At 44.0% G+C, this 18,725-nt stretch overlaps 1 protein-coding gene across 1 annotated transcript in view; it reads left to right on the top strand.

The window, feature by feature from the left end:
- The first annotated feature begins 7,803 nt into the window (after positions 1-7,803).
- LOC139385704 (fatty acid CoA ligase Acsl3-like) overlaps positions 7,804-18,725 on the top strand; it is a 52,762-nt gene continuing 41,840 nt past the window's right edge. Inside the window, exons 1-2 of the mRNA XM_071130980.1 lie at positions 7,804-7,960; positions 18,351-18,725. The exon at positions 18,351-18,725 is cut by the window's right edge and continues 241 nt beyond it. Of these exons, the coding sequence (XP_070987081.1) occupies positions 18,595-18,725 (131 nt within the window). The 5' untranslated portion in view covers positions 7,804-7,960; positions 18,351-18,594. The remainder of the gene's footprint in view (positions 7,961-18,350) is intronic.

Here is an 18,725-nt window from a genome sequence, read left to right as displayed (position 1 = left end):
ACTGTCCCGTTGCCTGCAATTAACAATTGCAAATCACTTCACGGACACCAACACCGCCTTATAATATAAAGTTCCTCTGCGTATACATCTCAGAGGAGCTGAAATGGTCAAACCACACGGACACGTGGTGAAGAAGGCATGACAGCAACAGCGAAATGTGTCCTGTCCCAGAGGGCCCTCGCAGTGTTCTACAGGAGGACCATCAAGAGCATACTTTCGGGCTGCATCACAGCCTGGTACAGCAGCTCCACCGCCGCTGACCGCAGAGGGTCGAACGCACCATTGGGTGCACACTTTCAAAAACCAGGTGTCGCAGGAAGGCCAAGAAGATCATCAGCCATGAATTGCTCCTCCACGTGGTCCCTATACTTGAGTCTTGCCATCTTGATACAGCCATACAGCCTCGGCCTGTTCTCGCTCTTCCTTCATTCAGATGCGGGCAGTGCATTGCTAAAACTTACAGACTGGCAAATAGCTTCTACCCCCAGACAATAAGTCTGCTGAATAGCCAGTGAGCTAGTGAGCTAGTGAGCTATCTGTTCTACCCTGCCCCCACCCCAATGGACATTTAACAAATCTAACTCAGCTGATAACTGAACCGACCCGCCCAAACCTTAAACACCCTGAAAATTATACTATTTTTTTATTTTTTATTTTATTTATTTTTTACCCCTTTTTCTCCCCAATTTCGTGGTATCCAATTGTTGTAGTAGCTACTATCTTGTCTCATTGCTACAACACCGGAGAGACGAAGGTTGAATGTCATGCGTCCTCCGATACACAACCCAACCAGCCGTACTGCTTCTTAACACAGCGCGCATCCAACCCGGAACCCGGAAGTACACCAATGTGTCGGAGGAAACACCGTGCACCTGGCAACCTTGGCTAGCGCGCACTGCGCCCTGCCCGCCACAGGAGTCGCTGGTGCGCGATCCCTACCGGAGATCCCTACCGACCGACTAACCCGGACGACGCTAGGCCAATTGTGCGTCGCCTGGGCGCGAACCCAGGGACTCTGATGGCACAGCTGGCGCTGCAGTACAGCGCCCTTAACCACTGCGCCACCCGGGAGGCCCCCAAAATTATACTCTTTAACGCCCATCATAAGTTTACAGCCAATGTCATTTTTGCTAATGAGTTAAGTGACCACTGTCCCGTTGCCTGCATAAGAGATGCAAAGCTACCTAAATCTCGCCGTTGCATTATTACAAAGAGAAATAACAAGAATTTAAATGAGCAACAATGTTTGTCTGATCTGGGATTGTGTGAATGGGAGATGGGATCAGGCCCTAAATTGTTTTACTTCTTTGCTCAACTCTATTGCCGATAAGCATGCACCGTTCAGGAAACTAGGGGTAAAGGATAGAGCTAATCCCTAGTTCTGACATATATGCAGTATGGCGTCGACAGAGATGGTAGCCTTGCTTCGAAACTATGCAGTATTTAGTTTTTTATGTATTATTTCTTACATTGTTACCCCATGAAATTTTAAGTCTTATTATATATACAGCAGGGAAGAACTATTGGATCTAAGAGTAACGTCAACTTACCAACATTACGACCAGAAATACGACTTTCCCGAAGCGGATCCTCTATTCGGACCACCACCCAAGACAATGGATCTAATTCCAGTAGTCGACCCAAAACAATGACAACGACAAAGCCAATACGCTGACTCGGTGAGTGCGTTTATAAAGAAGTGCATTGGAGATCGTACTCACTGTGACTATTAAAACCTACCCTAACCAGAAACCGTGGATGGATGGCGGCATTCGCAAAACTGAAAGTGCGATCCACTGCATTTAACCATGGAAAGAGGTCTGGGAATATGTCTGAATATAAACAGTGTAGTTATTCCCTCCGCAAGGCAATCAAATAAACAACATGCCAGTAGAGGGATAAGGTGGAGTCGCAATTCAATGGCTCAGACATGAGACGTATGTGACAGGGTCTACAGGAAATCACGGACCACAAAAAGAAATCCAGCCATGTAACAGACACCGACGTCACGCTTCCAGACGAACTAAACACCTTCTTTGCCCGCTTTGAGGATAATACAGTGCCACTGTCGCGGCCCGCTAACAAGGACTGCACCCCCCCCCCCCTCCTTTTCCATGGCTGACGTGAGTAAAACATTTAAACGTGTTAACCCTCGCAGGGCTGCAGGCCCAGACGGCATCTCTAGCCGCGTCTTCAGCGCATGCGCAGACCAGCTGGCCGGTGTGTTTACGGACATATTCCATCACTCACTATACACAGTCTGTTGTCCCCACATACTTCAAGATGGCTATCATTGTTCCTGTACCCAAGAAGGCAAAGATAACTGAACTAAACTACTGTCCCGTAGCATTCACTTCTGTCATCATGAAGTGCTTTGAGAGACAAGTCAAGGATCATATCACCTCCACCTTACCGGCCACCCTAGACCCACTTCATTTTACATACTGCCCCAACAGGTCCGCAGACGACGCAATTGCCATCACACTGCACACTGTCCTATCCCATCTGGACAACAGGAATACCTATGTAAGAATGCTGTACATTGACTACAGCTCTACATTCAACACGATAGAACCCTTCAAGCTCATCATCAAGCTGGAGACTGGGTCTCAACCCGGCTCTGTGCAACTGGATCCAGGACTTTGACGGGCCGCCCCCAGGTGGTGATAGGAAACAACATCTCCACTTCACTGACCCTCAACACTGGGGCCCCACAAGGGTGCTTGCTCAGCCCCCTCCTGTACTCCCTGTTCACCCATGACTGCGTGGCCATGCACTCCTTCAACTCAATCATAAAGTTTGCAGACGACACAACAGTAGTGGGCTTGATTACCAACAACGACGAGACAGCCTACAGGGACAAGGTGAGGGCGCTCGGAGTGTGGTGTCAGGAAAACAACCTCTCACTCAACGTCAACAAAACAAAGGAGATAATCATGGACTTCAGCAAACGGCAGAGGGAGCACCTGCCTATCCAGATCGAAGGAAGAAGGTGGAAAGTTTTAAGTTCCTCAGCGTACACATCACAGACAAACTGAAATGGTCCACCCACACAGACAAACTTTTACAGATGCACAGTCGAGAGCAATCGAAAGCCCTGACAAACTTTTACAAATGCACAATCGAGAGCATACTATTGGGCTGTATCACAGCCTGGTACGGCAACTGCACCGCCCTCAACCACAAGGCTCTCCATCACTGGGGGCAAACTACCTTCCCTCCATAACACCTACAACACCCAATGTCACAGGAAAGCCAAAAAAATCATCAAGGACATTAACCACCCGAGCCACTGCCTATTCACACCGCTACCATCCAGAAGGCGAAGTCAGTACAGATGCATCATAGCTGGGACAGAGAGACTGAAAAACAGCTTCTATCTCAAGGCCATCAGACTGCTAAACAGCAATCACTAACTCAGAGGCTGCTGCCTACATGGAGACCCAATCGCTGGCCACTTTAATAAATGGATCACCAGTCACTTTATACAATGCACTCTAAATAATGCAACTTTAAAAATGTTTACATATCTTACATTACTCATATCACATGGATACACTGTATTTTATACCATCTATTGCACCTTGCCTATGCCGCTCGGCCATCGCTCATCCATGTACTTACATGTACATATTCTCATTCACCCCTTTAGATTTGTGTGTATTAGGTATTTGTTGGGGAATTGTTAGATTACTTGTTAGATATTACTGCACTGTCGGAACTAGAAGCACAAGCATTTCGCTACACTCACATTAACATCTGCTAACCATGTGCATGTGACCAATAAAACTTGATTTGATTTGATTCACACATGAACTATAAGAGAAACTTCAGGAGAGAAACAGACATACTTATTGAACTGAGTATCTGAGAATGGTGGTAATCCAGCTGCCTTCTGGAAGGTAGTCAAATCTCTGGAACAAAACTCCACCCCTCATTACCCCAGCAGGTTATGACAGCCTCTTGTCCCATAACAGATAAGATGGACATTTGTGGTGCTTTTAATAACCACTTTGCCTCAGTTGGCCACCTATTTGATAAAATAGCTTCTGAAAACTCTGTTTCCAGCAGAGGGAGTTCTTTACTCACCTTGAGCCAGGTTGCAGTGATGATATATTCACTGATACACGTTCCTCACTTTCATTTCAAACATTTGATGTCTAATGTACTAAATTCCTTGTTGAAGATCAATGTAAAAAAAAATCCACTTGGGCTGACTTATTGCAGAATCATTAACCTACATGATTTACTTGATAATTGTTTCTGAAAAACGAAACAGGTCCTCCCCTTACACAAAGGTGAGATCCTTCTCAACAGGATAACTACTGTCCAATTTCCAAGCTATCTTGCCTTGCCAAAGTTTTAGAATCCCTGGCTAACTCCCAGTTTAAAACTTTTTAAACTTCTCATTCTATATTTAATGAGCACCCATCTGGTTTGAGACCTGGACATAGCACTGTAACAGCAGCTACACTTGTCTTAGGTGATGTGCTATGTAGTTTAGATCATAAAAGTCATTGTGCTGCCTTATTTATCGAACTGTCGAAGGCGTTTTGATATGGTTGACCATTTATGACTTGTCCAAAGGTTGTCTGAAATAGGCCTAGATCAGGTATCTTGCAATTGGTTCAAGAACTATCTACCGGACAGGACACTGTGTGCTTATCGACCAATCTAGTTTCCTCAATATTATGAAAGGTGAGCCGCAGGGGTCGATTTTGGGCCCTGTTCTCTTCACTATTTATATACAGGGTGGGTCACCATTAAGACCAGGGTCTCATTTCCAAGGGAGCCCTGTGAACACGAACACACATTGTGTAGTAAGTTGTGTAAGATAATAATATCAATACAATAAACACAAAAAGATTAATGAAAACAAACACAACTCTCACACATCACCTCCCTTGAACTTGATCTAAACTGTCCAATGGAGACCATTGAGTCTAATTTCAAGGTGGCCTGAAGGATATTCCATGAGTTGGGGGCATAAAAAGTAAAAGCATTTCCCCCCCAGGTTAGTTGAGACCCCAGAACCTCCAGAACCAGCCAGTCCAGAGAGTGGGTCTGAAAGTGCTGGATCTCCAATTATTCTGTGAGCTGAGGTGGTGGGTGTCTGAAGATCTGCTTTATATAGAAAAAGTAGACAATGATGGGAGATTTTGGTAGTCAGACTCCCAGCCAACAGAACTATACAAAATGCAGTGATGTGTACGAAAATGGTCCCCAGTGATAAAACCCAGTGCTGAGTGAATCTCAAGATTTTAAAACAGAGGCTTCTGCATGCATGTAGATTATATCACCATAATCAAGTACTGGGAGAAGCGTTGCTTGAATAATCTTCCTTCACAAAGTGAGGCAGGATTTATTTCTATGAAAGAAACCGATCTTAATTCTCAGCTATTTTGTCAGGTTTTCAATGTGTTCTTAAAGAGGGCTTGTTGTCAATGCAAATCCCCAAGTACTTATAAAAGGGAACTTGCTCAATTTGGGCTTCATTCAATATGCAAATACACATGTCCTCAGGGTCAACAACAGACAATTACCCTGCCCACATCCCAATGGACATTTACACTGAGTGTAATGTCACATTCCCCAGCAAGACAACCAAATAATTTCACTCAAACAGAAGGGGGAACTAATAAAGAGTCACTGACAACAACCAAAACGAAACAGGTGTGGTTTTAGGAGGGGTTCTGAAAGACACTCATGGGAGTGTCCACTGAAAGTTGACTAGCATCATCAACTGGAACCTAAATCTGACCAATAAGAGACAAACAAAATTAAAATCCACACCATGTGAAGACAGGAAGCATAACAAAAACAGTGAAGATAAGACATAGGAGTGTTTTTCTAGAAATCAAATAGGGAGTACCAACATCTCTCAAGACAACTAGAGCACTGAGCCAGCCACTCTTAAATAGCACCTGGGCCAGCACAGGGGAAACGCCTTCAAACTAAAGAGATGGCAACCAGCACAGGTGTAACGCATACTGAAATCATTGAAACTATTACACAAGAGAACATAATATAAACATTGAGGATCAATACTTATTTTTTTTTAAGTGCATGTAGAAACAGAAGCACCAGCAATTGGGAAGCAGCCTGGCAAATATCAAACAGCTGATTGTTGAGTTGTGGCTGTCAATGAACAGCAAGCAGAAGCTAAAAGGCCTTTCAAAATACAGTTTTGATGAGTCAATGCCACTTGAAAATGTGTGCACTATAATTTCTTTGTGATATTGTACAATCTGTATCCACTCTTTTCATTGGTCTATGGCTCTATGCTATTTGTTGCATTTCAGACAGATTCGTTCGTTTTATTGATCTCGGTAACCTATGTCACTGTAAGAGTAGCCTGTCATTTCGGTTAGTTGTGTGGTATTAAAAAATGTCATTCTAATGTCTCCAGTCGTGTAAAATGAAGTAGAATTGCATGAAATTATTTTACTAAAGGCAATTTTTTTATCCGACCGGAAAATACGATGATATGCATGCAATACTTTATTATAGGCCTAACGGTATTTTATTTTCACCCTCTCCCCGTCAACCCCTGGTCTTCAGCGCTAACCCCCATTATCTTACGTTAGGTAGCGTGAAGGCCGTCCGCACGGATCTATCTAACTCGCAAACACTCATGGGGTATTTAAAAAGACGTTTGGCTACAATTGCTGTCCAAACATTCTAAAATGTTACCAATGTGACATTTCATCCTCAAAAGAATCAGAGTTAATCTTACCAAAACCAATAAACCTGTAGCTAATATTGACGTTATTTTCATGGGCAATTCTTCACTACCTAATTCTACATCTAGCTAATGTATTTTGTGTTGGTATAATTAATATTTATGAAATTCGAAAATTAGATGGCGAATGCTTTGAACCAGTCTCTAATCAATACATATGAAACGAAAGAGGAATTCTAACAACGCCAGTTAACACACTCAATGCTGAATACTAACTTAGCCTGCTAGCTAGTGTAGTTAAGTTATAGCTAATGCACAATGAGTTATATCTGTTCTGTCGTCATTAGTGCACGGAGTTCTACACCACTGACTGTTCTCCGAAAGTAGTGAGGCACAGTGCCAGCTGTCAAAGTCAGATAGGCTACATGCTTGCTGATTTCTGAGAACAGTCGCATTACTTTGCTATAGTACAACTTCATTAACAAGCGGGCAAACTAGCTACTGTATGGCAATCACTAGGCTGCTAACTGGAGAAGTGTGCTCAGTTGATCGAGCATGGTTTGTAGTGAGTCATAGCTAGTGTTAGGCGGATGAGCAAAATCTAGATTTTTAGAGACGAGTTCCACTTCCTTCAAGACAGATCGGATTTGGACGAGCGTCTTCTAGGAGTGATGCCATCTGACGTGAGACAACAATGGCTTGAGCCCGATACCTCAGTGGCCGAGTGCCCTAATGTACTGAAACTCAGGTGACGCCCCTATTGACTCGTTTGATTGGATTTGATGGTTGACCTAATCCGACAGGTGTCCCCAAAGCAGCATCATGCATATCTGTATAACTTCACTCTTTGGTAGGCTATGTGGTCTATATTCTCTGCGGTACAAAGACCCGAGCAATGACACACCTACATGTAGGCTATGTGTAATACAGTGTATACCCTACGTTTTATTATGACAGTAGCCTACTGTCTGAAAAGTTTCTCCGCCTTCTTCATCAAATTCCACTCTGTGCGCTCTGACCGGGAGTAACCTTTTATTTCCATCACAGACCGGCCCCAGCACGCGCCACCTCAACGAGTCCAATCAAAAGCCAGGGAATGCCTCCTGTGCAATAATACCATGACGACGCGCCTGTCACTTCCGAGCTGCGAGCGGCGACCAATATAAGCAGGCAGACGATGAGGGAATTCAATTGCAATTCGTGTAATTGAATACCCAATTCATGAAATAAAAGAACGCATTCCCTTTCGTCGCTGATACACCAGGTGTTTTATCCAAGGTAAGTGTCTCGATAAAGTATTATTTCTCGGTGATGCCCACTCAGCGGCAGCCGGCGATGTCCAGATGTGCATGATGCTGTGCATCCAGCCAGTCGCTGCTCGCCATACGGTGCAGAGTAGAGGATGGAAGACTGATTGTCCCGGTCACCTATTATCTAATTATCTGTAGGATACATAGTATCTATTCCAGATAGGTGGTAATGTCTTTTTGACAACCTCTTTCTGCTCTGCTCAATCAGTTTTACTCCCTTTTTACATGATCGCCGTCATCCCTGTGGCTTGCAGATACGATTTCTCAGCAGTGCGCCCACTGACTGTTCAGATGGTCAATAATAAGTTTCACATTGATTTTAATGAATAATTACATAAATAATGACTTGTTAATGTACCATTGTTTATTATCTGACAGAATATAACATAATAACTTATTTTTCGTAATGGGACTTTTTTGTCGTTTTTCCCTATCTTCACAATTGCCTTTGTGTGGACACCATAATCAACATTTTGTTTGACAAAGTCTAAACTTTATCGTTGACAAATGTTATGCATAATGTTACCAGAAGACTGTCCTGTCTCGTAACTCACTCTAGTTGTGAATATCTTGTCCACTGTTAGACTTGTTTGTACTGCTGTTGTCATTTACTTGGCTCATGGCAACTGCAATCAAACCAGGCTGGTCTATTGGAGAGAGCCTGTACTTATACACAGAGCATCTATTGTCTGCCAGAGATGGTCCGATGGGATATGTGCACAGACACACAGTTGTATGCCCTCCTCTCTTATGCCATGTTTCTGTCTGCAGGAGCTTTCTTCTGTGGCATTAGCATTATTCTGTGGAGTGTTCATCTGTGGAGTGTTCTTCGGTGAAGCATTCTTCTGTGGAGCATTCTTCTTATGTAATAGGTTTCAGAGGGTAGGTCATAGGCCTATATCATTCACCGGAGGGTATGGTTATATATTTTGGTTGAATCAAATGTTTGAGGTCCATCACTTGGCAGCATGGCATACATAGGCTAAATGTCATGGTCTGCTATCCCTGCGTCCAGGCTCATGTATCCTAAACTCAGCAGTGTGGGAGATGGCAGAGAAAGGAATCATAGAGAGAACCTTTAGTTTCAGATTAGGCTAGTTGTTTTAGTGGTTGTCTGGTATGTTTACTGTCTAGTTGCTTGCTTTTGCTACCACTCAAACCCTAAGAAGAAAAGCTGTAGTCTGAGCCACATAATCCATTCCATTGTGTGTTGTGTTATCACATTCAGTGAAAACATGCTTACTCAAAGCTTTTCAAGTATGATTACGCCATTATTTGGAGAAGTCTGTGCACACACGGGCTCATACACAGGCTCACACACACACACACACACACACACACACACACACACACACACACACACACACACACACACACACACACACACACAGTCTGACCCTTCCAGTGGCTGTCCTAGCTGTGGCACTGTATCGTGAGCTGGACTGTTGGCACAATACAATGGCAACGTTGAGCTTTCTCCAGGTGGCCTGCCTGCGCGGACAAGACGAGAGGGTGGCGTGGTCACACAAAAGGCCCATTCACAATCAGTTAAGGAAGCAGTGATTCCTTCTTACTGCGGCCTGTCTGCCTGCCCACCAACTACGGGAGGAGTAATGGCAAAATATTACTCAATTAATTACTTAATTAATCCACTGTGTTATGGTCGTATGCCATTTCCAAACTTCCTGCCCTCTTGTACAAAGCTCAATTATTGAGCAATTGTTTCCCTTCCTTATTCATTCTTGATGTGCTTTTGTTTGTTCTATTGGTTGAAGCTTTATAATGGACATAAGGTCAGGCACCACACCCTAATAGGGTATTTAACCCCCTTAATCATATCACAATCAACTTTTACCAGTTAAATGTGGACACAAATGTCTTTTTTTGTATACTTTTCCCCCCAGAAATATTGTATGAAAATATGCAAATTATAAAATATTTACATATCATATATCACACAAATGACATTTTCTGGACACAGGAAGAATTCAACCTAAATATTTTGGTTTCATTTTGTTAAGACACTCCTGGACAGGACTTACACATTATAACCGATTGTGAATAAATATTGTTTTAAATCTTTCTATCTGTAGAACACTAAAGAAAAGTACGTAAAATGAATTTTTGGCACATTTTTCAAGAATCTAGAATACAATTTGACAACCTATGAACAATTCCCTGTGTATAAGTCTGGAGAATATGTCTAAGGATAACCACACAAGATGTGGTGAATGCAGATGCTTCTGAAGCTGAGGAAAATTAGTTGGCACGTGTCACGCTGGTATAAAGGATTTTGGAGACAGGCGCAGGAATACACAATAGGGGTTTTTAATACACCCAAAACAAACGCATATACAAAAACACTGGGTTGTACACAAACAGAAGAGCGAGGGTAATCCTCATTGAACGACACGGGACGATTCCCGTAATACACAATATATAAAGTACGCAGCATAACAGCTGTACCAACGCATAGGTACTCACACCTCCAACAGATATGGGAACAATAACCGACAAAGACAGAGGGAACAGAGGGCGCATATATAACATACTAATCAGGGGAAATGGGAACCATGTGTGTGTAATCAGGCAAGACAGTCCGGGGTTGATGATAATGAATCCCGTTCAGTGAAGCCTAGAAATCCGGTGACGTAGACCTCCGGAACTGGTGAACAGAAGGAGCAGCAGTACCGGGGGGGGGGGGGGGGTCCGTTACAGCAACAAGGACACTGAATTTAGACTACCAAATGAGAAACACCTATTTAGAAAACATTCTCTATGAAATTAAGTATTTAAATTAAGTGTGATTAAATTTAAAAGGGGTTACAATTCATAATATTTTGATGACGGTAGTATGATAAACTACTGAATATATACATTTCTTCAAGCTTTTGACATTTTTACTTTTTGGAAAATACTAATATTAATGGACCAAAATACCAAAAAATTGCAAAATTGATAAGTACATGCAAAAATGTCATTTTAGCCTGTGATGCCTGCTCCTATCACGAGTGTAAATTCCAAAACAGGGCTCGTAACCTGCAGCCTCGCCCATCTGGTGGAGGGAGAGAGAGGAAGGGAGAGAGAGAGGTTTAACGTGTTAGTCCGGTTTCTCAAGCAGGGAATCCCAATGCAGTCAGAATATGTCAATATGTCAGTGAGCTGTTAGCAGTGGAGAGAGGAAATGTGTCACACCTTTCCGACTATGTTTCCTCCTCACCTAGGCTACTTTCTTATCTGTCTGTCAATAAAGCATAAAACATACAGGAGAGTCACTGTCCTTTAAAAAGAAAGAGATGAACCCCAGATCTCCTCATGGCCTCCTTCACCAGGTCTCCTCAAGGCCTTCTTCACCAGGTCTCCTCATGGCCTCCTTCAGCAGGTCTCCCCATAGCCTCCTTCACCAGGTCTCCTCGTGGCCTCCTTCAGCAGGTCTCCTCATGGCCTTCAGCAGGTCTCCTCATGGCCTCCTTCACCAGGTCACCTCATGGCCTCTTTCACCTGGTCTCCTCAAGGCCTCCTTCACCAGGTCTCCTCAGGGCTTCCTTCACCAGGTCTCCTCATGGCCTCATTCACCAGGTCACCTCATGGCCTCATTCACCAGGTCACCTCATGGCCTCATTCGCCAGGTCTCCTCATGGCCTACTTCGCCAGATCTCCTCATGGCCTCCTTCACCAGGTCTCCTCATGGCCTCCTGATTTGTTCTGAGTCTTAGTACTCTGGCACCTGCCAAGGCTCACACATGGATCAAGTCACGGTGTTGACACAGCCTCCTCTCCTCCTCATACAACACTACCTTTGTACTCTCACCTATCACCTGTATAGTCAGTCTCACTTGTGTGAGACTGACTACTTGTGTTTTAATACCAGACAGCCCATCCCACAGCCCCTTCTCTTATGTGATGTTATATGTCATTTCCCAGTCTCAGATAGAAAAAGCATTGGTCAGTCAGTGTATCCAACCACTGGAACAGTCACACATGACATAAGTTTAGTCATCCATTTGATAGCTAGCTAGTCAAATATTACAGCAATAACGTACGTGTGGTCAGAGTTATGAGTTCCAACGCCACGGTGCAAACAGTTGGAGTTTTATCAGTCGTGTATAGTTTTTTCTTCCCTCCCAATACGCAGAGTCATCGGCTTAGCCGATCAAATTGAGAAAATTTGTTCACTTTAGCCTAACAATTCTTCACTTCAGCCACTGTGCTTTCGACCTTGGGTTCCAGCGACAGCCCAGATTACTCCAACAAACCCCAAGACTATTCCAAAGAACCCAAAGACTACTCCAATAAACTCCAAGAAAACCAATCACTACTTCAACAAACCCAGATTGTGTGTGTTTCCATGTGTCCATGGAGAAGGAAAAGGAAACAGAGAGCCAGCGGGCGGTCAGTAACCTCAGCAGTGTATCAGTTCATTATAGTGACTGTGAGTGTGCTATGGCACTGCTAGTTGTGCCGGGTAATTGTACACCAGGCCAGTACCGAGGGAGGACGATAATTATGGGAGTTGCTGTCTCACTCTGGTTTATTAATTTATTCATTTATTTATTTAGTCTTTAGGGAGCATTTTGGAGAGGGGATAGTGTGTGTGTGATGGAAGGAGGGGGAAGGATGTCGTGCTGCTGGAGAGGAGTTGAAGTTGAGCTGCTCTCTCACATGAATAATGAATGACTGCTGCTAAAATAGCCTGCTGAGGTCTAAGGCTAATTCAGTAGGTGTGTGTGTGTATGTGTGTGTGTGAGCGCGCGCGCATGCGTGTTTGTGTGTTTTGTTGCTTGTTATTATTTCTCAGTTGAAACTCATGTCAGAAAGACAGAGACTTACAAAATGAGTTTGAGCAGCAGGACAATACTATGGATCAGTGGCTAGGGAAATTAGCTAGAAAATTTGCTGCAGGGACAGACATGGCACAGCATTAGCGCCCAACCATGCAAGATAGCATATCATCGCTACCATTTGTAGCTCGATGTCTTTAGCCTCTCTGGGGTAACCATCAGAGATGGCCATGGAGAGGGAGGAGGAGCATGGCTTCCAGTACCATGGACAGTTACCCAACACTAGTATCCTCAGGAGTTGGAGGTAGCTATCATCATCCCTGTTAACACACACACACATAACATAACCTATTTCACACACATAATCCTCAAATAAATCACACACACAGAATCCCTTTCAGTGAAAGTTTCACACACATTTGTTTTCAATCTGGAATAAAGTAGTAGAGCACCTTTCACCCAGTTGAGGATTTGTGTTGAAATCCATTCTGAGTTAACGTGACTCATTCAGCCCCCTTATTTCTTTCTTCCTCATCCCCCTCTCCTTGCCCTCCCACTCTCTCTGTGTCTGTCTCTTTCACTGTCTGTCTCTCTTCCTCTGTCTCTGTCTCTCTTTCTCTGTCTGTCTCGCTGTATCTCAAATCAAATCAAATGTATTTATATAGCCCTTCGTACATCAGCTGATATCTCAAAGTGCTGTACAGAAACCCAGCCTAAAACCCCAAACAGCAAGCAATGCAGGTGTAGAAGCACGTATCTCCATCTCTCTCTTTCTCCAACTCTCTCTCTCTGTCTCTCTCTCTGTCTCTCTCTCAATCACTCTCTCTCTCTCTCTCTCTCAATCACTCTCTCTCTCTCTCACTCTCTCTCAATCACGCTGTCTCTCTATCTCTCTCTCTCTCTCAACTCAACTCAACTCAATTCAAGGGGTTTTATTATCATGGGAAACATACAGCGCCTTCGGAAAGTTTTCAGACCCCTTGACTTTTTTCCACAGTTATATCCACATATATATTTTTTTCAGCAATCTACACACAATACCACATAACGACAAAATGTTTGCAAATGTATTAAAAATAAAAAACTGAAATAATGTTTAAATAGGTATTCAGACCCTTTACTATGAGACTCGAAATTAAGGTCAAGTGCATCCTGTTTCCATTGATCATCCTTGAGATGTTTCTACAACTTGATTGGAGTCCACCTGTGGTAAATTCAATTGCTTGGACATGATTTGAAACGGCATGTCTACACACCTGTCTATATAAGGTCCCACAATTGACAGTGCATGTCAGAGCAAAAACCAAGCCATGAGGTCGGAAGAATTGTCCGTAGAGTTCCGAGACAGGATTGTGTCGAGGCACAGATCTGGGGAAGGGTATCAAAACATTTCTGCAGCATTGACGGTCCCCAATAACACATTGGCCTCCATCATTCTGAAATGGAAGAAGTTTGGAACCACCAAGACTCTTCTTAGAGCTGGCTGTCGGCCAAACTGAGCAATTGGGGGATAAGGGCCTTGATCAGGGATGTGACCAAGAACCCGATGGTCACTCTGACAGAGCTCTACAGTTCCTCTGTGGAGATGGGAGAACCTTCCAGAAGGACAACCATCTCTGCAGCACTCCACCAATCAGTCCTTTATGTTATTGGCCAGATGGAAGCCACTCCTCAGTAAAAAGCACATGACAGCCCGCTTGGAGTTTGCCAAAAGGCACCTAAAGGACTCTCAGACCATGAGAAACAAGATTCTCTGGTCTGATGAAATCAAGATTGTACTCTTTGGGCTGAATGCCAAGCATCACATCTGGAGGAAACCTGGCCCCATCCCTACGGTGAAGCATGGTGGTGGCAGCATCATGCTGTGGGGATGTTTTTCAGCAGCAGGGACTGGGACACTAGTCAGGATCGAGGCAAAGATGGAATGGAGCAAAGTACAGAAAGATCCTTGATGAAAACCTGCTCCAGAGTGCCTAGGACCTCAGACTGGACAACGACCCTAAGCACACAGCCAAGACAACGCAGGAGTGGCTTCAGGACAAGTCTCTGAATGCCCTTGAATGGCCAGCCAGATCCCGGACTTGAACCCAATCGAACATCTCTGGAGAGACCTGAAAATAGCTGTGCAGGGACGCTCCCAATCCAACCTGACAGAGCTTGAGAGGATCTGCAGAGAAGAATGGGAGAAACTCCTCAAATACAGGTGTACCAAGCTTGTAGCGTCATACCCAAGAAGACTCAATGCTGTAATTGCTGCCAAAGGTGCTTCAACAAAGTACTGAGTAAAGGGTCTGAATACTTAGGTAAATGTGATATTTTTTTAAATTATTGTAATAACTTAGCAACCTTTTCTAAAAACCTGTTCTTGCTTTGTCATGTTGGGGTATTGTGTGTAGATTCATGAGGGGGGAAAAACAATTTAATCAATTTTAGAATAAGGCTGTAACTTAACAGAATGTGGAACATTCACACACACATTTGTTTTCAATCTGGAATAAAGTAGTAGAGCACCTTTCACCCAGTTGAGGATTTGTGTTGAAATCCATTCTGAGTTAACGTGACTCATTCAGCCCCCTTATTTCTTTCTTCCTCATCCCCCTCTCCTTGCCCTCCCACTCTCTCTGTGTCTGTCTCTTTCACTGTCTGTCTCTCTTCCTCTGTCTCTGTCTCTCTTTCTCTGTCTGTCTCGCTGTATCTCAAATCAAATCAAATGTATTTATATAGCCCTTCGTACATCAGCTGATATCTCAAAGTGCTGTACAGAAACCCAGCCTAAAACCCCAAACAGCAAGCAATGCAGGTGTAGAAGCACGTATCTCCATCTCTCTCTTTCTCCAACTCTCTCTCTCTGTCTCTCTCTCTGTCTCTCTCTCAATCACTCTCTCTCTCTCTCTCAATCACTCTCTCTCTCTCTCACTCTCTCTCAATCACGCTGTCTCTCTATCTCTCTCTCTCTCTCAACTCAACTCAACTCAATTCAAGGGGTTTTATTATCATGGGAAACATACAGCGCCTTCGGAAAGTTTTCAGACCCCTTGACTTTTTTCCACAGTTATATCCACATATATATTTTTTTCAGCAATCTACACACAATACCACATAACGACAAAATGTTTGCAAATGTATTAAAAATAAAAAACTGAAATGATGTTTAAATAAGTATTCAGACCCTTTACTATGAGACTCGAAATTAAGGTCAAGTGCATCCTGTTTCCATTGATCATCCTTGAGATGTTTCTACAACTTGATTGGAGTCCACCTGTGGTAAATTCAATTGCTTGGACATGATTTGAAACGGCATGTCTACACACCTGTCTATATAAGGTCCCACAATTGACAGTGCATGTCAGAGCAAAAACCAAGCCATGAGGTCGGAAGAATTGTCCGTAGAGTTCCGAGACAGGATTGTGTCGAGGCACAGATCTGGGGAAGGGTATCAAAACATTTCTGCAGCATTGACGGTCCCCAATAACACATTGGCCTCCATCATTCTGAAATGGAAGAAGTTTGGAACCACCAAGACTCTTCTTAGAGCTGGCTGTCGGCCAAACTGAGCAATTGGGGGATAAGGGCCTTGATCAGGGATGTGACCAAGAACCCGATGGTCACTCTGACAGAGCTCTACAGTTCCTCTGTGGAGATGGGAGAACCTTCCAGAAGGACAACCATCTCTGCAGCACTCCACCAATCAGTCCTTTATGTTATTGGCCAGATGGAAGCCACTCCTCAGTAAAAAGCACATGACAGCCCGCTTGGAGTTTGCCAAAAGGCACCTAAAGGACTCTCAGACCATGAGAAACAAGATTCTCTGGTCTGATGAAATCAAGATTGTACTCTTTGGGCTGAATGCCAAGCATCACATCTGGAGGAAACCTGGCCCCATCCCTACGGTGAAGCATGGTGGTGGCAGCATCATGCTGTGGGGATGTTTTTCAGCAGCAGGGACTGGGACACTAGTCAGGATCGAGGCAAAGATGGAATGGAGCAAAGTACAGAAAGATCCTTGATGAAAACCTGCTCCAGAGTGCCTAGGACCTCAGACTGGACAACGACCCTAAGCACACAGCCAAGACAACGCAGGAGTGGCTTCAGGACAAGTCTCTGAATGCCCTTGAATGGCCAGCCAGATCCCGGACTTGAACCCAATCGAACATCTCTGGAGAGACCTGAAAATAGCTGTGCAGGGACGCTCCCAATCCAACCTGACAGAGCTTGAGAGGATCTGCAGAGAAGAATGGGAGAAACTCCTCAAATACAGGTGTACCAAGCTTGTAGCGTCATACCCAAGAAGACTCAATGCTGTAATTGCTGCCAAAGGTGCTTCAACAAAGTACTGAGTAAAGGGTCTGAATACTTAGGTAAATGTGATATTTTTTTAAATTATTGTAATAACTTAGCAACCTTTTCTAAAAACCTGTTCTTGCTTTGTCATGTTGGGGTATTGTGTGTAGATTCATGAGGGGGGAAAAACAATTTAATCAATTTTAGAATAAGGCTGTAACTTAACAGAATGTGGAAAGAGTCAAGGGGTCTGAATACTTTCCGAAGACACTGTACATTTACATTTACACTAATTCTTTGTGGATCTGTGTAATCTGAGGGAAATATGTGTCTCTAATATGATCATACATTTGGCAGGAGGTTAGGAAGTGCAGCTCAGTTTACACCTCATTTTGTGGGCAGTGAGCACATAGCCACATAGCCGAGGACAGACAACTTTTACGCGCTACAGCTTTAGCACTCAGCGGCCCCGTTCTGTGAGCTTGTGTGGCCTACCACTTCACGGCTGAGCTGTTGTTGCTCCTAGATGTTTCCACTTCACAATAACTGCACTTACAGTTGGCCGGGGCAGCTCTAGCAGGGCAGAAATTTTACGAACTGACTTATTGGTATCCAATGACGGCGCCAAGTTGAAGGTTACAGTAAGGTCATTCTACTGCCAGTGTTTGGCTATGGAGATTGCATGGCTGTGTGCTCCCTTTTATACACCTGTCAGCAACAGGTGTGGCTGAAATAGCTAAATCCACTCATTTCAAGGGGTGTCCACATACTTTTGTATATATAGTGTATCTCTATCTCCCTCCTCTTTCTCAGCCCATCATAGTCAATCTGCTGTCTGTCTGTCTGTACGTATCTATGTCTTGGTGGTTATTGATAGAAAGAGCGTGCTATACAGTTATTTGTGGGAGTTAGATAGGGAGCTCTGTGCTCCAGCATTCTGGCTGGCTGCAGGGGGACAGAGAGTGAGTAAGTAGGTAAGGAGCACTCAGGCAGAGATGTAGCCTATAGTACACGGCTGGGTGTCTTATTATGTAGGCCAGGCCGTCAGGCTGTGCATTACCATTGGTGGGTGCTTGAGGATCCACCAACAGAAACATTAGAAGAATCCATTAAAACCTATTATCTTGGAGTGTGCCGTCTGGTGACTGTTGGGTTAAAAAGCTCAGATGGTGTCAGATGAATTGTAGCTCAAGCACTGGTGTTAGTATACATGTATAACATAACATTTACATATTATAAATAGCATATTCTTATACTTTGTTTGAATGTTGTTGTTTTTTGTCGTCCCTTGACTAGGAGTAAGGTGTTGCTGCCATTGTCATCAGATAAACCCACAAGGGCAGAAGAAGAAGGAGCAGGAAATGAATACCTTGCCCTGTCAGTGGCAGCAGGATTCATTCTCTCTCCAACCATTCACACCTTAGACTTAGAGGAGCTGTCCTGGTGATAAACTACCTGCTCAGAGCATAAACCCTGGGACCCTACCTTGGGTTCTAAAGTGAAATAACTCACCCCCCCCGCACACACACACCCAGTCAGGATGAAGCTGAAAGAGGACCTGAACCCAGTGCTGCTGCTGCTCTTCCAGGTGACGGTGTGGCTGTACTCTGTCCTAGCCTTCCTCCCCTCCTACCTCTTCAGCTCTGTGTCAGAATCAGATGCAGGCCTTGG

Source organism: Oncorhynchus clarkii, chromosome 27 (genome assembly GCF_045791955.1).
Source record: "Oncorhynchus clarkii lewisi isolate Uvic-CL-2024 chromosome 27, UVic_Ocla_1.0, whole genome shotgun sequence".
Lineage (NCBI taxonomy): Eukaryota > Metazoa > Chordata > Actinopteri > Salmoniformes > Salmonidae > Oncorhynchus > Oncorhynchus clarkii.
This window is presented reverse-complemented; position numbering and strand designations above follow the sequence as displayed.